The sequence below is a fragment of the Ochotona curzoniae genome, unplaced genomic scaffold, assembly GCF_017591425.1.
Source record: "Ochotona curzoniae isolate NIBS_2020 unplaced genomic scaffold, NIBS_Ocur_1.0 scaffold_274, whole genome shotgun sequence".
In the NCBI taxonomy this organism is placed as follows: domain Eukaryota; kingdom Metazoa; phylum Chordata; class Mammalia; order Lagomorpha; family Ochotonidae; genus Ochotona; species Ochotona curzoniae.
The window spans coordinates 6,135,108-6,159,633 of NW_024467101.1; the positions used below are offsets into that span (position 1 = coordinate 6,135,108).

At 52.6% G+C, this 24,526-nt stretch overlaps 1 protein-coding gene across 1 annotated transcript in view; it reads right to left on the reverse strand.

Moving 5' to 3' along the window:
* CABIN1 (calcineurin binding protein 1) overlaps positions 1–24,526 on the reverse strand; it is a 112,549-nt gene that overhangs the window by 82,257 nt on the left and 5,766 nt on the right. Inside the window, exons 2-16 of the mRNA XM_041003467.1 lie at positions 18,437–18,514; positions 17,980–18,072; positions 14,956–15,069; positions 13,722–13,856; positions 12,760–12,940; positions 9,144–9,273; positions 8,565–8,714; positions 7,675–7,961; positions 6,875–7,043; positions 5,396–5,532; positions 4,718–4,935; positions 3,639–3,717; positions 2,962–3,149; positions 2,561–2,713; positions 1,375–1,569 (exon numbers count right to left, since the gene is read on the reverse strand). Of these exons, the coding sequence (XP_040859401.1) occupies positions 1,375–1,569; positions 2,561–2,713; positions 2,962–3,149; positions 3,639–3,717; positions 4,718–4,935; positions 5,396–5,532; positions 6,875–7,043; positions 7,675–7,961; positions 8,565–8,714; positions 9,144–9,273; positions 12,760–12,940; positions 13,722–13,856; positions 14,956–15,069; positions 17,980–18,072; positions 18,437–18,439 (2,232 nt within the window). The 5' untranslated portion in view covers positions 18,440–18,514. The remainder of the gene's footprint in view (positions 1–1,374; positions 1,570–2,560; positions 2,714–2,961; positions 3,150–3,638; positions 3,718–4,717; positions 4,936–5,395; positions 5,533–6,874; positions 7,044–7,674; positions 7,962–8,564; positions 8,715–9,143; positions 9,274–12,759; positions 12,941–13,721; positions 13,857–14,955; positions 15,070–17,979; positions 18,073–18,436; positions 18,515–24,526) is intronic.

Here is a 24,526-nt window from a genome sequence, read left to right on the forward strand (position 1 = left end):
TATATCCCTATATCCCCTTCCCTTCTCTCTATTTCATTCTTGCTTTTTTTTTTTTTTAATGATTTATTCATTTACTTGAAAGGAAGAATGAGAGAGAGGCCGTCAGACAGATCGACCTTCCATCTGTTGGTTCACTCCCCAAATGGCCACAACAATCAGGGCTGGGCCAGGTCAAAGCTAGGAGCCTCTTCCAGGTTTCTCATGTGGGTCCAGAGACCCAAAGACTTGGGCCATCCTCTGCTGCTTTCCCAGGCCCATCAGCAGGGTTGTGGATCAGAAATGGAGCAGCCGGGACCACAACTGGTGCCCATGTGGGATGCTAGCAGTGCAGGCGGTGTTAGTTTTACCCACTATGTCACAACACTAGCCCCTGCTGCACTTCTGATCCAGCTCCCTGCTAACGCACCCGGGAGAGCAGTAGAAGATGGCTTAAGAGGTTGGGTCCCTGCCACCACATGGGAGACCTCAATGAAGCTCCTGGCTCCTGTATGACCAAACCCCGGTCATTTGGGAGTAAACTAGCAAATCGAAGTTCTCTTCCTCTTTCTGTCTCTTCCCCTCACTCTGTAACTCTGTCTGCCCAAAAAGCTTCCGTATCACTTGAACAAGAAGTCTGAGTTCCTTCTGCATTGCAGGGAGAGCCCGGTAACGTAAATGCACGAACCCTGAGGGACTGGGGCGGTAGGCTAGCCTGCGTTCTGCTACGCACATTACATTCATTATCTTCAAATTTGTCTGTGGACAACATCCTCCCGAGGGTGACAGTAATGATGATAGGGCACCCCAGGGTGCTACTACGTGCCTGGCACAGTAAAACACATGCTAGCTGGTATGGTTCTCACACGAGGTCTCTGTATGGTCATCCATCACCCCCATCCTAGGCAACAGCAACCAAGGCTCAGGGAAGCTGGGAACCTGCACAGCACTTAGCAGCTGCCAGCTCCCCAGCTGTTCTTTTTCTTCAATGACACAATAGTGCAAGGTTTTTGCTTTATCTTGATTCTTACGCTGATCAGACATTTAACCCACTTTCCTATTTCCTCAATGGTTAATTTAATAAGCAGTTAAACGAGAGGAACAAACACAGGAGGACAGACAGTATCCTGACCATTCTTTCTCCTCTGCCATGCAGAAGTTCAGGGTCAAGTGCAGGGCTCACTTTGGGCCTCACAGAACCCTGAAACTGTTCTCCTAGGTTCTGAAGTTTCCAAGTCTGAACTGCCTAGTTTGGCTAATATCCTCCTGGCGGTAAATTTAGTGATTCTGACTCTAATTTTTCTCCTCTATGTCCTTGAGGGCTACCTCAGTGCCTGCCACGAGAAACGAGCAAGCAAGGAAGGGAGCAGTGGGTGTGAAGGACATGGTGGCACGCACCTGCAACAGTAGCAGCTGGGCTGGCCTCTCAGGAATGGAAGTCATGAACTCCAGGTGCTTGGCCCGATCAAACCCACTGGTGCACAAAGTAGGGCGCAGCAGATGCACGACCGCCTTATAGTCACCGGCCTCATACAGCCGCTGGATCTCCTCCAGGGACTGGCACCGCTCCAACGACTTCAGGTTCTTATCGATCTGAAAAAGGCCCATGGACATGGCTTGAGGCAAAGCCCTCACACCCTCCGGGAATCTGGAGAGCATTTGCATTCATCAGACCCAAACTGAATAAAAATTCAACCCAATCCTAATACCTGAAGAAATTATATTTTCCCCCTCAATATATACCAGTGCTAATGCCCAAAGTACACGTTTTTGAAAGTTTTCCCATTAAGGCCAAGGCATGCAACTCTTTAAAAAAACTAAACATATCTAAATCCAAAAAAACTACCCTAGAAGAAAGAGGGGTTCCAGGAAGGGATCCACCAAAACAGTCGCACAGCCTAACCGCTAACATTCAGTGAATCGATGCAGAACCACGGAGTCCCAGGCGGTCAGGGACTTGGTGAGCCTGGGCAGGAGGTCAGCAAAGCACTGATCATGGAACCCTCTCCTCGTGTGGGCCTGATGTGGCCCCAACACACAGGCAGCAGGAAGCTGCACCAAGACATGGTATCAAGCAACTCCAAAGGAGCTGAGGGCCACTTCCAGCCACCTGGGACACATCGCAGCAGGGGAGCTGTGGTTGGGGGTGAAGCTATGTGGGGGGGAAAAGTAGGTCACTCGAATGGAGCCTAGTTTACGTCCCAGGTACAGCAGACCCAGATGCACGGCCAGATCAGCACAGCTTGTGTTAGCTAACATTTCCCTTAGTTTCACTTGAGCTGCTGTCACAGCCAGGAGAGGCGAATGATAACCACTTTTAACCCTGCAGGCGAGAGCTGCCATGGGGGAGCTTGAACAAGCGAGTTCTCTCTCAGGGCAGGGTGCCACGAGGGGAGCCTCGGGACGCTCACATACCCATGCGGCTCTTCCAGGCCTGCCTGCCTGCCCTCCCACCTGGGACCCTGCTCAGCAGGTAGGCAGGCAGTTCTCTTTTTCCTCAGGGATAGGTCAGGCGTCAGGGCTGACTGGGACAATTTCAAATAAATAGCTGCCCAAGAAAGTACCATTTAGAAACCCTACTCACCTCTTCCAGGGAAACCACGGAGTCGTTGTGGAGGTTGGGCAGCCGGATGACAATGTCCGTCTGCTCAGCCCCTGCCGCAGCCTGCATGGCTGTGGCACTCTGGAGCATCTCTGTGCAGATGTCGTAGTTCTCCAGGGCCTGCTCCATGTCCCCCTGGTCAGAAGGAAAGCCAGGTCAGGGGCCAGAGCAGAAGGCAGGGAACTAACCATGCTATGCCAGGTTCTTTATGTGTCTGCTCTCCATACACTGCAGGTGCTGCAAGCGTGGGGGCTTTAGCCAATTACTGTCAAGAGGGGGACTCAAAAATCTCATGGGAAATTTGTCCTACATTTTAAAACATTTATTTGAAAGGCAGGGGGAGGAAAGGGAAAGACGGAGGGAAGGAGAAGGAAGCAACCAACCTGCAGTGCCAAAAAGCGAGCCTTGAGCCAGTAAACGCGAACCACAAACTCCAACCAGCCATCCTCAAACAGATCACGCTGAGATGAGGCAAAGGACAGCTGCAGGAGGTCCCCCAGGCAGTGGGTTCCTGGGAAGTCAGGTCCAAATCTGCCGTTTACCACACCGGCAGGGCAGTTCCGAGGAGACACTGCAAAGCATCAAGCCAGCAAATCAACTGCATTTGCAGTAGCCAATGCCCTTCTGCCCCCAGAGGTCACCCTCAACCTGTATGGGCACCCTGGCCCTAGGGAGCCTCATGGACCCCTGAATGGCAGCTATTGGCAGAGTTGGACTAGTCAGAGATGGAGAGGGTCCAACAGCCAGGGAGTGAAAATGGATGGTTTCCTAGATGGAGCATCCAACACAGCTTCAGAGTGACCTATGTCATTTGGGAAGCTACTAGAGACCCACAAAAAAATCAAGTGGCCACTGTATACCCATGACCCTGTTTTCTTTAATCCTGAGTAATGGCAGGAGTAGACAGGTGGCTCCCTCTGGACCCCAGACCTTGCCTGGAACCTTGACAAACAAACCCAGAAAACATGCCCACGATAGATCTAAGTGTGCGTTCCAGGACTCCTGCTTCCCCCAGTTCCTGCAGACTCAGAACACCGCCCTGACATGCTGGACCTTCTACCTGCAGAGCTCCTGCCTTTGGTCAGCAGCCACTGGTCCAGCTGCAACTCCATGCAGGACAAAGACATCAGCATCATGTCCTGCAAGACGGGCACAGGAAGGAAGGGAACAAAGTTAAACCCAAGCACAATTCTTCCTGTGACCTGCTTTCCTTTTCCCAACTTATAATCAATGGCCACTTCACAGGACATAAAAGGAAGCACAGGAACCTATGTCGGGACCACCCCTGTGAGCGGCAGACCCAACTGCAGTCCTAAGGGATTAACTGTGCAAGAGGCAGCCCTGCCTTCTACTACATGCCAGACAGGATGTTGCACCCACACTATAGCTGTCATCCCTTCAATGTGCCCAGAACTCAGTGTGTCATTCTCAGGACCCTTGAGGAAGCTGAGGCTTTGACAATGAGGTACCCGCCCAGCAGGCACTGCCAGGAAAGGATCAACCTGGTCTACCTGACACCAAAGCCTTGACTCGTCTAGGGAGTAAGGCCCAGGGGGCAGACAGTAGGGGCAGGCTGCAGCACTGACCCACATGCCCCAAAGGACAAGAAGCTCTGCCAACCCCAAGCTCCTAGACATTCCACTCTCTCATGCAGATCCTAAGAGCTGCCCACACTCTGCCTGGCATTGGCAGCAACATCCTGAGCTCCTCTGGGCTCCAGCAGGCACTGAGAACAGAGTGAAGCAGGAAGATGAGACAGGTTGAGGCTCAGGCCCACATCTCGAAGCACCCTGCAAACCTTGGAACTAAATGCACGCCCTCATTAACAGTCACTGGCCTCCACAGCACAGCAGGACGCTTCCCTTTCCCAGCCCCTCTCCAGACCCTTCCCTCTGACACCATTCCCTTCCATCCACGTTCTGGTCATCCTACCAGTTCTGCCTTCAGAATCCTGCCTCCTGTCGCTGACACCAGCACGGGTTCACCAGGCAGAGCCTCCTGCCAGCTGGCCCCCTGCGCACCCAAACCCATTCCAGGCCCAACAGTAGACACAGCCGATCAACTCAATGCAGCAGCAGCCTCACACCCACGGAGCGTCCTGGCCTGGTCTCTGGTTCCCAGACCACTAAGAGGTCCCACCTTGATGTGCTTGTTGCTGCAGTCCCTCAGCAGTGGGTTGGGCAGACTGGTGCTGTGCCTCCTCCAGCTGTGGTAGACGCTGAGCACGACTTCCGCCAGGCCTGGTGGCCACCTCAACAGGAACTTGTGGCCCATGCCCTTCAGGTAGCGCATCATCAGCTCCAGGATGCCGCCGTTGGTCAGGTTCTCCAACAGGAACTCATGCACATCTTGCTTCTCTGCCCAAGCAAGGGGAACAGCTTGAGCTGAAGGAAGAGCTGAGAGGAGACCCTGCATCCTCCCTCCAGCACCAGCTCGTCAGACACGATCAGCACTGCAGGACAGGGCACAACATGTGTAGGTTTCGCTGAGTCTCCAAAGGACCCTTGCCCAGGGCTGCCTTGTGTATGGATTGAGCTCATGCACATAAAATGCAGAGCACAGTGCACAGCTGTGGACACACAGTCAACTGACAAAGCCAAGCCTCTCAACTCAGCTGACAACACACAGCAACTAAGGGCCGAGCAGTACAGTAGATTCCAGGCTGGTCACAGGACATGGGCCCCAGACAGACCTAAGCACCCTAAGCACCCCAACCACACTTCTGAAAATAGCCAAGAGCCATTCCTTCCAGAATAAAATGTAAGCAAGTTACAGGACAATGGGAGGCAGAATAACCACTGACGGCTTGATTCCTACCGGACTCCATAAATGTGGTAGAGTCAAAGGACATTCTATGAGGCCCCACGCTCGGGAAGCTTTCCAGTTTGGCTTCTGATTGGACTTCATAGTTGTTAAAGGGATCATCTTCCTCCTCAGGGTCCAGCTTTCTTAACCTGCATGGAATAATACAGCAAAAATGACAAAAGTGGGGAGGGGTTTGTGTGTGATGGGTAGGGTGATTGTGCAGCATGTTAAGCTCCCTCTTGGAATGCCTGTATTCCACACTGCAGCGCCTGGTTCACATCCTGCCTATTCCGCGCTTCTGATCTAGCTGCCTACCAAATGCACGTGAAAGGCAGCAGAGGATGGCCTAAGTACTTGGGTTCTGCCACCTTGTAGGAGAATCAAACAGGGTTCCTCTGAATCCTGGCTTCAACCTGACCCAGCCCTGACTGCTGTGGGCATGTGGGGAGTAAAGCAGGGATAGATAAATTCTCTTTCAGATAAAAACATAAATAAATCTATTTTAGAAACTCACAAAAACCACACCATACCTTCTGACACAAATATTTGAATTCTTCCTGTTACAGAAATTAAATATGAGCCAGAAAGGATGACCAAAGTAGGTGGCAGAGTTCAGAGCCCAGGCCTCCTTTGTTAAAGATGGCATGTTGATGGTAACCCACAGAAACCTCCCAAACTCCACTCCAGTAACCAAGAAGGCATTAAAAAAAATAATAAAAAAGGAAAAAATCAGACACAAAAGACAGGGGAGGAAGTCCAGAGGCAAAACAAACAAACAAACAAACAAAGGCACAGCAGGCAAAACATGACGGCAGAGTGAGAGTGAGTGAACTGTGAACTAACTGCCTTCTCCCCTCAGCTTCAGCTCCACAAACCCTGACACTGAGAAGGGAAGGTCCAGGGGCCCCGAAGGAGGGGAGAAGGTGGGGAGCAGAGCAGGAGCAAAGGGCGAGGGTCTACAAGGAGCCTGGTACCTGCCCCTCTCTTAGAGCCCTCTGAGGAACAGTAAGACCCAGGCACCCAGGGAATACTCCCCCTCTGCCTTTTTCAGGATACAAGGAGTCCACTGAGTGGGGAGAAAGTCCTGCTGGGATTCCTGGGAACACACACTCACCCCTGGGCTGACAGAAAGTGCCCTTCTATGGGGCCTCTCACGGGCATCTCTGTCTGATGCCCAGTGGCCCTACACCCCCAGCAACAAGGGGGGCACCTGTAGCTGCATATGGAAGGGGCCGTGCTGTGGTGCCTCTAGCAGCTCCCTGATTTGTACCTAGTCTCCAGAGGATGACTAAGTCACAGCTCCTGCCTTCATGAAGTTGAGAGGCAGAAGGAGGTGACAAAAAATTTTAAGCCACCAATCCAGTGGGATCGGTGCTTTGGGCGTTTGCAAGGGAGGCACCTGGAGCAGAGGGTGGAGATGCAATGGCAACATCACTCCAGGGGTGTAGGTTGGCGCTGTGTGCCCTTGCCCATTTTCACCAACAACAGTACCTGGAAGGCAAGAACTTCACCAGAAGCTCCTGGAAGTCCACTTTCTCCTCCTTTTTACACTTGGTATTCCGGACCCGGGCAGACCTCCGCTTTGCTGTCTCTCCGCTCTCTTCTGCGATTTTTTTCCGCTTCACTCCTTTCTTGGACTTGTCTCCTCCAGAAACGTCGCCTTCACAAAGATAGCAAATTAAATTTACAAGGTGGAGGGGAGAAAAACTGTACCCCACAGGTGTATCAGCCCCTCACTTTCCTAGTTCTACTAGCGTTATGCTTCTGTGGGATGTTCCTGTCTCCCATCTCTTCTTTAACAATGAGAGTCCTGAGTAAAATTAACTTGAAACCCTGTAACTCTCATCCCTTTCTAAAACTCACAAGATTTGCAAGCCAGATCCCAGGGTTCCTTCTCACGGCCATGGAATAACACGTTCTCAGAAGACCTCCCACCCTTCAGAGCGGCGGGATGGAGGTTCAGGTGATGGACCTGCATCGATGGAGGGAAGGATGCTGACCCTACCCAGGACCTATGAGCACCCGATCGTAGAATAAGATCAAGGATGGATTACATAGAGAACAGAGGAATGGGATGTACTATCAGGCACAAAAGTGGTGAGAGTGGCTCTGTGGTGATGGCCCGGGAACCTGTCTGTGAGCAGGCACTGCACCCGAGCCCCATGCCCTCTCTGTCCAGGCTCAGAGCTGAAGTACCCCAGAATGAGGCATGGCCCTCTGAGCAGACTGGAGCCTCCTCTGGGGGGCTGGGGCTCCCACTTTCATTGGAGTTGTGAACACGGCCTGCTTACCCACAGGAGCGCCTGTCTCCAGCAGGCCAGAGCTGTGCAGTGGGAAGCTGGCTGTGGCCACAGAGGCATAGGAGAGCACAGGCTCAGCCACAGACACGGCAGGGTTGGCACTGATGGGACTGGGCTGCATCATACTGACGGGTGTCATCACCACGGAAGAGGCTGGCGGCCGGCTGGGGTCTTGGTAGTCAGACAGGTCGATCCTCTTGCCGAGGCTGGGCCGTGGTGGCTCGCAGGTGGTGAGGTGGTTGTACATGGCCAGCAGGCTCTCGCCAAGGCACTTCCAGCTGCAAGGAAAGGGCCACTGCACATCAGCAGCCCCCTTGGGGCGCCCCCCAGCACAAGGCTCATGGACCAGAGGGGCTCCCACAGCTGCTACCTACCTCCACAGTGTGTCAGGGAAGCCCAGGTTTGCCCTTGGCTGAAACTGACAAAATTCCAAGTCTAACATCACTGAGGGTGTAGCAGCCTGACAGTCTGAGCTGGAATAGCAGCAGAGCCCCGTCTCTCCCAGCCTGCACCCTAGCAGAAGCCCCTGTAATTAGTCGGCCTAAGGCACACTGACTCACCCAGGCAGACTGGCTCCCTGAGTTTCTGGTCCGTGAGGCAGAAGCCCCACATACCCTGGGTCCTGGGGGAGGAACCACTAACAGGACTGGGTGCTCTGCAAGGGCTAAGCCAGCTCACAGGTAGGGCCGGCTGGGAACAGCAGTTCTGGGGTTTCCCAAACGTCCTGAAGCTTGCTGGACAGCCAAATGAGACTGGGTTCTGTTGCAGTGTGGTGTGTTATGCATAAAGTAGTGTGTGCTGTAGTATGGAGTGTGTGAATGCTGTATGTGGTGGTGTGCTATGCCGGGTACTGTAGTTCCCAGGGATGCTGGATGACCTACGTCAAAAAGGGGATGGGCTGCACCAGCTTCAGGTCCGGCTCCTTCTCCCGCACGATCAGCGCCTGCCTCTTCTTCCGCAGCCCCAGAGCTTCATCCACAATGGCCTGCGCCTCAGCTGGACTCACAGACACCTCATGGATGGACATGTCACTACAGCACAGAAGGGAGAGTTACACAGTTGCAAACTAAAACCAGGCTGGAAACAGGGACACAGCTCAGTCAACTCCCTTTCATCTGTACTGGTTCTTCCCTCCAACAAAATACCCACTTGAGCCCGGCCTCACAAGGGCAGTAATGAGCACTGCTAACATCCACACGGACTGGAAATAACTAATACTACTCGTCCTTCAACAGCTCAAAACAGAGCAGACAACAGTATCATTGTGGTATCTGAAATGCCACAGAAAATACAATCTTTAGATAAAACCTTTCAATTTTCTATAGAAAAGGTTAAAAAAAAAATGTAACTACTTCCTACTACCCAGGCCAGCAAAAAGCCATGAGATGCTTACAGCTCACCCAGATCTGCAATGATCCCCAAACACACTAAGAGCGGGAGCATTGGTGGGGGGGACTGACCATTGCAGGAACATCCGGAGTGAGTCCTTCCGGAGGCAAGGCTGCTCCTCGAAGATCTTCTCCTTCAGCACTAGCCCCTTGCTGTAACGGCAGTCCTTCTCCAAGGCTTTGCAGATGAAGTACAGACATGCTGGTGGGGAGACAGACAGCTATGGCTACTGAGACTGCACCCAGAAACTCTGGCCAGGCCGGGTCACAGCAGGAAAATGTCCCGCTCTGGTGGCCAGGAAAGGCAGGGTGAACAACAAAGGACAAGACACCACCTTAACCGGCTCAGTGAGGGAACACTTCTGACAAAAAAAAAAAAAAAAAACAGGACAGACAGGGCACCGCAAGGGAGGCAGACCCACACCGCCAGCTGAAGAGAGGAGCCGCCTGACCCTTCTAGAGGCTCTGGGCCTCAGGCAAGCTCTGCACTCCCACCTAGAGAAACTGCTACAGAAAGCGAATGGTGCTCACAGCACTTGACCTCTGGCTCGCTGGGAAGTGGCCCTCAACAGCCCTGAGGGCCTCCCTGTGCCATCATAGGGACCTGGCAAGGTGACAGTTGGGCCAACACATGCGGGGGTGACAATCAGCCACGGCACAGATGGCTGAGGCGTGTGCTTACTGACCAGAAGGACTACGAGGAGAAGCAGCAGTGTGAAGAGGCAGGGAGCACCCAGGCGTACCACAGAACTCCATTTGTCCATATAAAACTCACCTTTTATTTCTGCTTACCCGTGTTTTTCAATTTTTGGAAGCAGTTCTTAAAGCTACTGCCTACAATTTAAGACGTGTCCACTATTCACCTCAGGGTAATGATGAAAAAGTGCTGGCACGGGGACTGTGCCAGCCCCAGCTCCTCCAGCAACAGGTAACCAACTCACGGAGCAAAACGGGGTGGTCTGGATTCACAAAGCGGAACTCCAGTGGGAATTATGAAAGCCATTAGCCCTGGACAGTGGGAACAGCCCCTGATGACTACCCAAGGCCGAGCCAGCAGCCTCTGTGCTGGAAGGTCCCACCTGGGAACACACAAGGAAATGGCACGCTGCAGCAGAGTGCTAGCTCCCCTCTGCCCAGGCACTGGGACTACCACCGTTCCCTGCTCAGCTCTTAGTGGGAGTGTGGGAGCACTGTGAGCTCTTCCTAACAGAATAACCAGGAGAAGGAAATGGGAAGAAAGCCGGAGCAGAAGCAGAGCTCCAAGGACGGTGACCTTGGGAGAGGAGAAGGTAGCGAGGGGTTCTCCGTGTGCCATGGTCCGACAGGTTGGAGCCCGGTCCCCAAGTTCAGCAGGGCCACAGTGCCTGAGGCACGCCAAGGCTATGCGTCCTGGGACAGGGAGAGGTCTGCGCAGTTCCAGCAAGGCCCAGAACCCTGAGGACCAAGCTGCTTGACAGATGGCCCAAAGGGGTCTGCCTCGGACAGACAAGGAACACAGTTGATGGGGCCGGCAGTGAGGCCTGAAGGGTGGGCGGCAGAGGAAAGCAGGCAGGTGCTGAGCAGCTAGATATATTAACCCCAGGAGGCACCTGAGCTGCAGTGTGCCGCACCTGCTTCCCAGTGTGGCCCACCTGGCTGGTGGGTACAGCTGCACAGGGAAGCCCTCCGTGAGAGCCCAGGGGAACAGGGGCAGGCAGTGGGCCTAGCGCTGCAGCACCCTGCCCTGCTCATCTCAAAAGATGCAAGGCACCACTGACAGGCAATCTGACAAGCTGCTTCTGTTTTTTAGATCAAATGAACAGACAATCTCCCAGGGCTCTCAAGGGACTGTGGCAGATGCACGGATCAGCTCAGTCACTGCCATGGTTACTTTTATGTCCGTTTGGGCCACCAGGCGTCCTGATTTTTGGCTAAACACTACCTCCATTGTGGGATGAGATTAACACTTCAGTGGGCAGACTGGGTGAAGCCAGGTGCCCTCCCTGGTTTGCGTGGGCCTGCTCCAATCAGCGGTAGGTCTGAACATAACAGGCTGACCCCTGCCAGGGTTAAGATTCTTCTGGCCCAAATACCTCCAAACTGGGACTCCGGCTTCTTCCTACCTTCTCACAAGAAGCCAAACATCGGCTCTTCCTGCCGGGCTTCCGACTGGGAGCACACTACCTATCTCCTTGGCTCAGCCCACATCACCGTTCTGTGAGGCCTCCAGCTTGCCCAGCTTGTGGATTCTGGAATTTATCAGCCTCCATAACTGCATGAGTTGATGTTACAAATCAGCTTTCTAAATACACAACCTAATGGTTTTGCTTCTTTGGAGAGGCCCGGTACAGCTCCTTGAACTTACATTTTCTTAAGCAAAACTTCCACCACTAGAGAGGGGTGCAAAGAAGTATACTAGCAGGCTAGGAAAGGCGGCCTGAAACACAGAAGTTGGTCCCTGAGCTACGGGAGGAGCACTGAGAAAAAGAACCTCTGCGAGAAGAAACGGCTAGCTCCAATGTTGGGCAGGCAGGCAGGCATCAGCCTAAGTGTGCAAGAAGGACCAAAGACACAGGAAGTGAGGCTGAGTGGGGGAAGACACATGGAAACATGCCTTGGAAGCAGCACAGCATTTTCACATAGAAAGTCCTGCCCATGTCCCAGAATGTCGCAAGTGGGGACCTTCCCCTGGGAACACCTAGAGAAATCTTATACTCAACAACACTGCACTGATAAAGCTTCCCGCTCCCCCAGGAAGTGCATGGACTCCATGCCCTGAAAGCCCTCCGCCCTGTAACATCCCAGGAGAAAAAGCAGGGGAGAAGAGAAACGGTAGGCCCAGATCTGAATGCAAACTGGACTGTGTCGTTTGTTCAGACGCCTGCCTGGCCCCTCAGGGGTATTTTCTTCATGGACTCCGCTAGTACATGCCAGGGTGACTGATATATCACGTCTCATCCATACGAGACTGAGATGACAGTCTAGACTTAAGATTTCGGAGTTGACGCTGGGACAAGCCAAGACTTTTGGCGGCGTGAAAATGGAGTAACTACACTTTGCAAGTAAGAAGAAATACATTTTGAGAGCCAAGAGTGAAACGCTATGAACTGAGCTCTAACCTCCAACTGATGGTGGCACCTGAGGGTGCAGTCTCTGAGAAGCAAGGAGGTTTCTATGAGATCCCGAGGATGAATGTCCTCAAAAAGGGACTGGTGGCTTTTCAAAGGAAGAGACAAATCTCTCAATCTCTCTCTCCCTTTATCCCCCTTTTGCTCTCTCTTCCCTCCCCACCCCGTTATATCCTATGAGAACATAAAGATGGCTACCTGCAAGCCAGCGAAAAAGCTGAGATCAGAGATGGAATCTCCCAAGTCATATAAACATTTACGTTTAAGCCATGCAGCCCAGGATATTAAATCAGCCCAAACTAAGGTCTAGAAGCCAGGAAAAGAAGTCAGAGAACATGCTACTTATTACTACAGAGTAACTGATAAAAAAAAAAAAAGCAAAAAAAATTATGGCATCAAACTATAAAAACAAAACCAAAAACAAACAAGCAGAATAAAGCAGGGTCATAAAAATGTCTCCTCTGATGACCTGGCAAAAAATCCTTTAGCATAAACTTTGGCTTCCAGCTTACCCAGGCCAGACTAACCCCTGGTCGCAAAGAACACAGCCACATGGGAGAAGGGATCACAGCCTGACTCACTTGTGTAATCACCGAGGGTGTACAGGACAGTGATGAGGTTGTCCAGGCAGGGCCAATGGTCAGGATTGCACCGCAGCCCTTCCTCGAAGGCGTGGCGAGCCAGGGGCAGGCGGATGAGTCTCAGGGCCACGTGTCCAATTTTGTACCAGAGGTTGACGTCCGTGGAGTCCAGCATCACCGCCTGCAAGCCACACAAGCAGAGGCACACACACTCAGATCTCTTGCCAAGCAGGTGCCCGTGAGGATGAGAAGGGTGCAGTACTGCTGCAACCACTCAAACCCCCAGGGAGAAGCAAAAGAGGCATGACTGTCCTAGGGATGACTCATCCTCCCAGGAGCACACATTTCCAAGGCCTAGAGAAATGGTATATACAGTTACATGGACCATTTTCTTAATATAACCTGTAAAACTGACCAGCAGTCCTTACACACATAAGAGAGCTGAAAGGAACTATCTGGGATTCTAGAACTACAATGTGCTCTGGAGGGAGAGCCCAAGTCACACTGTGGCTCCAGCATGCGTTAGCAGCAGAACCCGGAGCTTTTACTTGCTCGGCACTCTGGTGAGGACGAAGCTTCTTCGTAAGATGGTATGAGAATCCGAGTATGCAAGGGGTCAATGAGTACAGTGACTGGCATCCAGTCACACAGAAATGAAGGCAATGCCACTACGGTGCAGAACACGTCATTTAATTTTCAGCTACCTGCTATTACCAATCCCACATTCACTGAGGTGGACCTGGTTCAGTCCTATGAGCACTGGGTGGCAGAAGAATACTTTTCTGCTCCAAGCATACTCCCCACGCCCTGGCCGGCCCACCAGTGGCTGCACTCACTGCTGCCACCCTCTGACCAGGCACTATGACTGGGGGACCTGCCACTGTGAACTCCTCTGGCTGAAAAATACCCAATCTTCAGCATCTCCACCAAGAGCTTTTGAAACACTGAAGACAAAACCACACCTCCAAGTAGAATTCCATGGCTGTCTCCAGGTCCTCACGTTGGGCTGCCAGCTGGGCCAGGTTCTTGTATGTGGAATACTTCAGTATCAGCCCAGGGTGTTTCAAACCCTCTTTCTCGTCACCGGATGAAACTGCCTGTGAACAGAACAAACAGGAGCAGAAGGGACACTCAGCGAGTGGTCAGAGGACATCTGGCCTCCAGACTGGCCCCGGCAACGGACCCTTGCGCCAGGGCAGTGCCACCATCTGCTAGAACAAAGGTATGGCATCGTAGCATCTGGGAAGATCCTCCAGTGCCAGTCCCCCAGAGGGGAAAAGCCAGACTCCCAGGAGGTAATTTGTGGGCATCGACATCCCATCCCTGTCACTACTGCCACGTCGGAGGGCTCAGGCCAGGCAGGCAATGGTTACAGTGCAGTGAGCCAGCCAGCAGCACCCCAGGGCTGAAAGCCTTGCCCCAGGAACTGAAGGATCAGGAGTCGGAGGAGGCTGAGTTCCCAGGTCTGCGAGCTGCCACGCGACAGAAGACAGTTCCAGTAACTGAAAAGTTCACGTGGGCATAAGCCCTGGGACGGAAGGACGATGATTCCTACCCCCAGAGTCACAAGGGAAAAGGAGCCGGAGGAGCTTCAGGACAGCCGAGCTTCACAGCAAACTGCTCCCGCTACAGCTTTCAGGGCAACTCTCGGAAAATCTTTTATCTTCTGAAAAAATTACTGAGTAGAAAACTACTGCTCCAACCACAGAACGAAGAGTAGAACATTTTCTAACAGAAAAACTCCCTGGCACAAAGGAGCGCTCTCGGGGGCGAGTCCAGTCCCGGCCTTGTCCCAGGGCAGCAGTCTCAGGGTACTGTCCTTCCAGGCGGAAGCCAAGCCAGGGCCAGGCTCAGTGGGCACCCTCACAAACCCAAGGTATGCGCCTGGAGGGCTGAGGGTGTCAAGAAGACTGACACACTCCATCCATCAAGCCCTATCTTGTTCTCTGCATGCCTCCCAGGAACCAGTGGACCAGGGCTGGATCCCAGTGCCTTTGCCCTTCTAGGTAGGGAACGCCTGAAAAACCAGTGTGAGTCAGTCTACAGCAGCTCGGTGAGCCTGCCTGGGGACGAGCATCCCATCGGCGAGCTGTGCACACCTTACCGACCCCACTGCTCACCACCGACACACAGCACCGGGGTGGCTCTCAGAGGGGTCAACAGCATGGCACCCGAACTGGCCTGCCAGCCCCTCACCTCCCGCAGCAGGCGCGCCTCCAGGAGCTCATGGTAGGCCTTGGCAGACTCCTCAAAGCGGTCATGTTTCTGCAGATCCAGGGCCCTGTGGTATAAGGCAAAGGCCTCTGCTTCCTGCAAAGTGAGACAAGAGACATCATCACCCAGCGCAAGGGTTTATCCTTTTTAAGCCAAAACTGCCTGTGAAGAAGGCTGAGGCAGCACGCATTCACTGTCGGCGCCACCCTCTGTGGCAGAGCAAACCTTCATACTGGAACTTCACAGCAGCTCATGCCTGTCCCAAGGAGACCTGAGGGATACGGGGGCCGCTGGGGCCAAGTAACAACAAGGGAAACACAGAGAGCTAGGCCACAGAGCCAGTGACACCCAGGGTGAAGCTGAGAGAGTGGGCACCCTGGCCAGAGCAGCTGTGGGAATCCATGAGTGTGTGGGGTAGTACAGGAAGTGTATGCTTGGTCCTTGCCTCTGGGTCCCGACTCAGAACTTCTATAACCAATCCTAGGACTTTCCTAAGGGACACAAGTAGAGTGACAGGAACATCTTTGGCTACTCCTAACAGACCCCTGGTGACCAGACCTGAATTTATGTTAATGAGATGACAGCTTGGGGGTGAGGGGCTAGTGGCTACAGGGACAAACAAGCTCATCAAAGGGTTGGTGCTTTCATCCACCTGTCTCCCTTCACTTAAGGATGGGAAGAGTGTTGGAGACCAAGTTAATGAGTCAATCACCAATGATTGCATCTGCTGTACTCATGTAATGTACGGAAGCCACTTATAAACACACACATACACACACACATACACACGCACGTGCATACAGCAAAGCTTGGAGAGCTTGCAATGGTGAACGGCACAGAGCGCTGGCAGCCAGGAGAGGACACAAAGCCCTCTGCACACACTGTCCCCTTCACCCTATGCACACACTCCACCACTCCCTGTGCACACATGACCTACCCCCACCATCCTGTGCACACACTCCACCACTCCCTGTGCACACATGACCTACCCCCACCATTCTGTGCACACACTCCACCACTCCCTGTGCACAAATGACCTACCCCCACCATCCTGTGCACACATTCCACCCCACCCTGTGCACACATGAACTGTACCCTGTGTATACACTGCCCCCACCATCCTGTGCACACATGATCCCTACCCTGTGCATACTGCCCCCACCCTATGCACACTGGCCCCTGCCCTGTGCACATTGCCCTCCCCTCACCCCTGCCATCCTGTGCACACTGCTCTTCCCTGCCCCTGCCCTGTGCACACACTGACCCCTCTACCCTGTGCACAACACTGCCCTCCCCCCGCCTCCGCTCTGTACATATCTGCCCCCTTCACTGTGTGCACACATTGCCCTCCCCTCGCCCCACTCTGCCCCCTTTACCCTGTACACACACTGCCCTCCCCCCACCCCTGCCCTGTGCACACACTGCCCCCTCCACCCTGTGCACACACTGCCCTCCCCTTGCCCCCACCCTGTGCATACCTGCCCCCTTCACCGTGTGCACACACTGCCCTCCCCTTGCCCTGTGCACACACTGCCCTCCCCCCACCCCTGCTCTGTGCACATACTGCTCCCTGCTCACGCCTTGCATGTCTCTTCCATCTGGTTGCTCCTGAGTTGTCTCCTTTCTAAGAAATTGGTAAACACAAAGTATTTTCCTGAGTTCTGTGAGTCATACAAGCACACTAGTAAATCTAAAATGGGCAGGGGGTGAGAATCCAGGGTTTTGTACCCAAGCCAGTGGGTACTGTGGCACTCAGTTCATGAGCAGCCTCACAGGACAGAGTCATTACCTCTTTGGCACCTGACACCCTGTTCAGGGCCATTAAAGTCACAAGGTCTGACCTGCGGGTCACCCGGGGATGCTGGAGAATGGGCTGGGATGAGGAAAATGTACCCCACCTGTTTGATGTCAGAAGTGTTATAAATAAAAATAATTTGGTGGGCCTGGCACAATAGCCTAGTGGCTAAATTCTCGTCTTGCATATGCCAGAATCTCATATGGGTGCCGGTTCATGTTCTGACTGCTCCACTTCCCATCCAGCTCCCTGGCTGTGGCTTGGGAAAAAACTAGAGGTTGACCCAGAGCCTTGGGACCCTGCACCCATATGTGAGAACCACAAGAAGTTCCTGGCCCTTGGATGAATTGGCTCAGCTATAGTAGTGGAAGCCACATGGGGAGTGAAACAGCTTTCAAATAAAAATAAAGAATTCTTTAAAAACATAACAAAACCATTTGGTGGAAACAGTTTATCACTGGGCCCTGCCTGGGGAAGACAACAAGTTCCTCCAGAAAAGGGAGCGGGCATCAGGAAGGTCGAGTCTCACTGGCATTTCTTGTGGCCCAGGGTGAGCTGGCTACTGGACTCCCGGGAGGGCTCTGGAAATGTCCAGGCTGCTCTCAGGCAGGAGGTTGGGAGGCATGTATTCAAGCCAGGGGCAACAGGCCAGGAGCAAACCCTTGCTGCCCCCAGGTAGAGGATGGGTAAAAAGTGGGGCAGATGCAAGGGAGGAGGAAGGTTGATAAAGGCAAGAGAGGCCAGGCCTCCCACTGGACAGCAATGGCCAGCAATCCTGAGAGTGCAGGTGGGCCTGGCTTCCCAGCTGACCTGGAGTGAGCTGCCAGGGCTAGGAACTCGGGCCAAGGCCCCCAGAGCACTGCGAAGACAGAAAAGCACTGGGCAAGCCTAACACATGGGCCCTGAGTATTCTATTTCCAAGGAATGCCAACTCGCGAGGCCTGCCCGGGCAGCTCGGCCAGCAGCAGCAGTGGCCCTGGGGCTGCACCTGCCCTCGTGACATCCATTCCTGGAACACGCATAATTTATTTATGGTGCAATCATCTCCTAGGTGAAACAGGATACATGAAACGGAAGGCCAGCGCCCTTTCAAAATGGAATTTCTTCCTGAAATCCTACTAAGCAGCTATCTGAAGGCATTTCGAGTGGGATTCCGTTTGCAGCTGGGAGCAGCGAGGCCCACCCACAGGGGCGGGCCTGGGATTACATACCTGAGCCTCCTTCGTCTGGGTTTTGTGACTCTTAAAGCTTCCTTCATGCTCATCTTCAACCGTGGAGCTGGCATTCAAGGCTGCAATTCGAATCTAGAAACCAGAGGTTGGGGGAAGACTTGCTTTCAGCAGCAACGTCACTCATCTGTGGAACCACAGAGGCGTGCACTCCTGCTCTAGCAGACAACCCACCCCACCCTGGCAAGCCACAGCCTTTCCAGAACGTGGAGAATGAACCACGAACAGGCATCTTGGAGAAAAATAGGTGGGCTCTGTGACCTTCGCATGACCGTGACAAGGCCTGCAAGCCACTTCCTGGCTGCTCACTCACATGTGCCCACTGCTCTGCAGGGAACATGGTCACAGTGAGGTGACAGGCCGGGAGAACGCCCCTCACTTCCGGGAGTAAAGTGACAGAAGAGCGGCACGCTTCATAAAGGCGGGCGTCAGACCTTACCATATTCCAGGAGAGTCAGTACCGCGCTGGAGCATCCCTTCCCATCACTGGCAGAGGCCGTGCTCGTCTCCAGGGTTCCTAGAGAAGAAATGCGGCAGGCTGACAGAGGGCTCAGTGAGAGCCGGGGAGCACGGGGACCTGGTGCTTGCAGTCCCCAGCAGAGGCCCCCTCGGGCCAGCTGTGTGATCCCGACTCCCATCACCGAGAAGCAACACACCTGTAAAACAATGGCTGTTTATGACTGACATACAAAGAAACACTGGCAAACCCTAAAGGCAGGGGAAAAAAAATTCAAAGGAATGTGAGAACAGCAAATAAGCCCCATATTAAATTCTGCAGGAGTGGAACACACAAAGAGAAGGTTGGGAGAGGGTAGTGCCTAGAGCTGGGAGTGGGGAGCCGCGCAGAGGCTGGAGAAACGGCTGAGGGCCCAACACCTGGGTCCTGAGTCCTTCAGCAGCAGGCAACAAGGAAACATGGAGGGTTGGGGGAAAATCAAACTGTTTCAAGTACATTTAAAAAATACAATGAGAATAAATTCAGGCCAGTTTAGGGCCCAGCGTGATAGCCGAGCTGCTAAAGTTCTTGCCTCGAACACGCCAGAATTCCACATGGGTACCAGTTCTAATCTCGGCAGCCCCGCTTCCCATCCAGCTCCCTGCCTGTGGCCTGGGAAAGCAGTCAAGGATGGCCCAAAGCCTTGGGTCCCTGCACCCACATGGGAGACCCAGGAGAGGCTCCAGGCTCCTGGCTTCGGATTGGCTCAGCTCCAGCCGTTGTGCTCACTTGGGGAGTGAACCACTGGACAGAAGATCTTCCTCTCTGTCTCTCTTCCTCTCTGTATATCTAACGTTCTAATTAAAAAAAAAAAAGGCAAATAAATCTTAAAAAGAGAAAAAATTCAGGCCAGTTTGAAGGATTGGCATAGGTGTGAGGAAATCTGTCTCATAGATTATTGCTGCAAATGGAAGAAGGTGCAGCCCACATGGGACACAATCTGGCAGTTCTTCAGAACATCAGAGCTGGCAGCTCCCACTGCTGCCGCCCAGGATCCATGTCGGGAGAAAGCTCGAACTAGGTGCTGAGCCCCCAGGTACCCAAGTACCCTGATATGGGAAGTGCACATCTTAGCCAGGATGCTAATTACCTTCCCTTGATGGCAAAGATTAGTCTTGCATAATTACTGGCCTCTGCCCACCCCCCCTGCCAGCAGGCTCCATCCTTGCGCAGGGCACGGAGTAACAGACGAGCATAAGACAGCGTCATCCATCAGCATCAAGAGCTCTTGCGAGTGAGCTGCATTTTTCTTGTCACTTTGTACAGGAAAGATTCCTACTGCAAGGAACGAGACTCACAGATCATTTTCTTTAGCAAGGAAGACTCAAACATTACTAGACTGACAGCTGTTTTATCTTCCGGATTCTACACTCACAAAAAAAAAAAAATGCTGCTCACACTAAATCATGCCAGGATGAAAACTATAACAGAGGCAAAAAAAAAAAAAAAAAAGAAACCAAAAGCATGCTGCATCTAAGCTGTGACCAAAACCAAACCAGAAAACCGCAAGTATCATAAGGAAATAGAGAAATTGGAACCCTTGTGCACTGGCGGCATGGCAGCTGCTCAAAAAGTTAAACCTAAGATTACCATGGGGCCCAGCAGTTCCACTTCTTGGTGGACACCCGGAATAACCTCCAATCGGACCCACACACTCATTCACACATCCACCTTCAGAGCAGCATTAGTTAAAAGGTGGCTCCTTCAACAGATGAACGCACACACCCAATGTGGGCCACACCCACCACGGAATACTATCCAACCTTAGAAAGGAAAGCCTGGCACACCGTGCACAATGCGGCTGACCCTCCCAACGACCATGCCAGACACAGGAGGCAGCAACGATCCCATGAGAGGAGAAACCCGAAGCAGGTGAATTCGCAGAAACAGAAAAGCAGAAACAGTGGCTGTCAGGGGCTGAGGGAGAGGGCAAGGAAGAAGGGCTGTTGAATGGGTTCAGTGTCTCAGGAAAATAATTCTGAAAGCACACTGGGGATGGTTGGTCAACAATGTGAACGTATGTAATGTCACGGGGCATCACAGCCTCCACCCAGACTGCTGCCTTCACTGACAGGTGGCCCTCCATAATTACCGGCTGTTGCCTACTTTATTGCAGAACTGTGCTGTCCTATCTAGACTTGAAGCTATAAGAAGGGAAAATGGAAAAGACATTGGATTTGGAATGGGAAGATTTCAGAGTGTGGCCAGGCTTGGTCATGAGATATCGAAGCCCTTGACCCTTTACCAACCTTGATGTCCCGGGTTATGCAAGGGGTACACGGTGTGACTAGACTGGGAACCCACCTTGGCCAGAGACTTGGAGACTCAGAGGGAATGCCTCATATCAACACCCCACCCCCCAAGGACAGACACTTGGGAGCTCTCAACATGCTGTGGATCAAAGACGCCACATCCCTAACCCCACCCCTACTCCAGCCACCCCACAAAGACAAGAAACAAGGGTTGGGTGGCACTCATCCCTCACTCCGGGCAACTCAACCTGCTCTGCACAGGGCAGGCGCTAGCTCGGGGACTGCCTCGCTGTCGGGAGAAGCAAGAGGATGCCCACACGCAGCCCAGGACGCAGGCTGGCGCGCGGAGGTGGCAAGCAGGATATCGACAGAACACAGCCAGCATCGCCTCCTGAAGGCAGAGGGCCGCCTGCTTTTTGCCATAATAGCACATGGCATAAAAACTCCCAGTAACCCCCAGGATTCTGCTAGGAAGGTTTGGGCCTGGCCCCGTGACATGTTTCTACGATGGTGAAAGACAGCCCCTTGGGACAGAGGGAGGGAGTGACTGAACGGCCAGGGAAACTCAAGTTGGGAGAGAAGTCTCTAGCCCCACACGTTGCTGGAGGCCCCGTGCCACCCCATCTTCCCACCCACACCCCAAAGGAAAGTGTTAGGACTGCTTGAAACAACTCCCCGGGCACTACAATCAGCAGGGGCTGGGGACCCTCAAGATGCCCACCACGTAGGAGAGAAAAGGTAACTCCCAGGCTTCCGAAATACTTTCAAAACTTTTCCCCTTTAAACTCGTGCCAACTCTCCCCATGGCAAGAGCACTGCGTTCACTTTAACACAATCTAAAAACAGCAGCATCTTGCACCTCTCCATCCTAGCCCAGATGTTCACAAGCGTCTTCACGCCTCGCGCTTGAATTTAAAGCAGCCTGACAGGATGCGCATCCTCATCCCCGTTTTCCGGATTATGAAACTGAGGCTTAGCATGCCTGGCTAACCTGACCAAAGTCGTGATGACAGAAAGACGGAAACAGGACTCCAGGCCCGGCATGCTCCTTGCAGCACGGTGCAGAGTGAGCCGCCCAGCCGGAGTCCCCTGCCTTCCCAGCCCTGTGGATGCCATGCACACACAGCTGAGAGCCCCTCCAGAGAGCTCCGTCTGATGCCTCACAGGGACCAACAGCAGGTCTGCGGGTGACCATGGAATAAGCTGTTCTCATCCAGGAGGCCGGGCTCTCGATCCTGCGACATCAAGATCATTCTAGGAAAGCAGAGAATACAATTTCCAATACTCTTTTAAAAAAATTTCATTTATTTAATTTTATTGTATAGTCAGATATAGAGAGGATGAGAGACAGAGAGGAAGATCTTTCATCCAATGATTCACTCTCCAAGCAGCCGCAATGGCTGGAGCCGAGCCAATCACAACAGGGAGCCAGGAGCCTCTTCCGGGTCTCCCACGCGGGTGCAGGGTCCCAAGGCTTTGGGCTGTCCTCGACTGCTTTCCCAGGCCACAGGCAGGAAGCTGGATGGGAAGCGGGGCTGCTGGGATTAGAACCGGCGCCCATATGGGATCCTGGGCATGCAAGGCAAGGACCTTAACCACTGCGCCACTGAGCCAGGCCCAAAAAGCTAACATTTGAAGCAAAGCACACAGCAGGTGCCCAGGGACTCCCAGAAATGCACTAACAAAGAGAATTTCAACCAACCCTTGGTGTGGGAACGCCGGGGAGGATGGCGAGAGGCAGACCTACTCAACTTCACAGGTGAGCTCCGACACGTGCATATCAGACTGCACAGCTCGATAAGAGAGATAGCATACTCTTTCCCAGTGTTCACAGGACATTCATAAACAAAGCAATCATTTATTAGCTCATAAAGAAACTACCTTCAGGCCCGCCACGGTGGCCTAGCGGCTAAAGTCCTCGCCTCAAATGTGCTGGGATCCCATATGGATGCCAGTTCTAATCCCGGCAGCCCCGCTTCCCTTCCAGCTCCCTGCCTGTGTCCTGGAAAAGCAGTCGAGGACGGCCCAACCTTGGGACCCTGCACCCGCTTGGGAGACCTGGAAGAAGTTCCTGGCTCCTGGCTTCGGATCAGTGCAGCACTGGCCGTTGCGCTCACTTGGGGAGTGAATCAGTAGATGGAAGACCTTCCTCCCTGTCTCTCCTCCTCTCTGCAAACCTGTCTTTGTAATAAAAATAAATAAATCTTAAAAAAAAAAAAGGAAAAGAAAAGAAAAAGAAACTACCTTCCATAAAGTACAACTACCCACAACAATACTTGGATCACAGCGTAAGCTCCACGGCCACCAGGCGGAAGGTCAAGGGCGGGGAGACTTGAGGCCTAGTGACAGGATCAAATATTTGCAATATAAACAACTCAGTGAAGTAGCACAAAGTGAGATGAATATATAAAAGCAACAGCCTTCATACACTATACACACATCACACAGAGAAGACATGGTAGAGAAGAAGTCCATTTGCAAAAGCAACAAGATGAGTAATACTTGAAGGTCATGAGGGGCCAGCAGAGGGTCAGAATGTCGACTGCCACGCCTGCATCGCACACTGGGGCAACGGTTTGCGTCCGCGGCTGCTCCTCTGCCAAGAGCTTGCTGCTTACGTGCTTACGCAGGCTCTATCTGCTGTTCTATCTTCTTAATAAAACCCAAACAAGGAAAGGTTGAAGCCACTGCCAAAGTTCATTACCATGAACTTCACGAGGTGAACAACATCCTCCATTTGGATAGGACACAAAATTACCAAGATGTCCGCACTCCCCAGGCTAGTTTTATAAATCCAGCTGCAATCTTAATTAACAGACACACAGAAAAACTGTAGGAGCAGCTAGGAACGCATTCATATTTAGCAGTGTCCACGTGCCGAGACAAGAGCCCAGGTCCCATACAAAGGGGAAAGACGACTGTGCAAAGGTGGCAGCTCGAATCAAGATGGACTCTGTTGTCCGGGAACAAGCTGATAAGCACTTGAAAAAAGATAACACTGCAGCCATACGTCATATCATAAATAAAAATAAATTCCAAAGAGATATGCATCTCAGTGGGGAAAATGAAATCACACAATCACCACTCCTTTCTACTGTTAGTGTGAAACAAAAAATTTTTAACTACAAGTGAAAATCCAGAAACAGTAATAAAAACCAATCAGTTTAGTCACACAAAAATGTTTAAATGCTGGGCCCAGAGTACAGCTAAAGTTATCATCTTGCACACACCGGAATCCCATATGGGCACCGGTTTGTATCCCAGCTGCCCCACTTCCCATCCAGCTCCCTGCTTGAGGCCTGGGAAAGCAGTCGAGGACAGCCCAAAGCCTTGGGACCCTGCACCCGTGCGGGAGACCCGGAAGGAGCTCCTGGCTCCTGTTTCAGAACAGCCCGGCTCTGGCCATTGCGGCCATTTGGAGAGTGAGCCGGAGGACGGAGGAAGATGTCTTTGTCTCTCCTCGCTGTTAATTCTGCCTTTTATACAAAAAAGTAAATTTTAAACATTCTTTGTTCCTAAGCTGTATAAGAAGACAGTGGGCTGTCAGCTTAGAGAACTCTGTTCAAAGTCTCAATGCACAAGCTGGGGCCCCTCCCCCACCACTGTAACACTGGATTTCAAGTAAAATAATAAAATAAATCTTAAAAAAAAAAAAAAAGAGCTGCTTTGGTCACATATACCTACATCTATAAAGAAGTGACACTGCAGCCATCAAGGGATGGATGCCGTTCCAGCAGGCTGGCTGCCACCCTGGTCAAGCAGGAGGAGACTACGAGGCTGC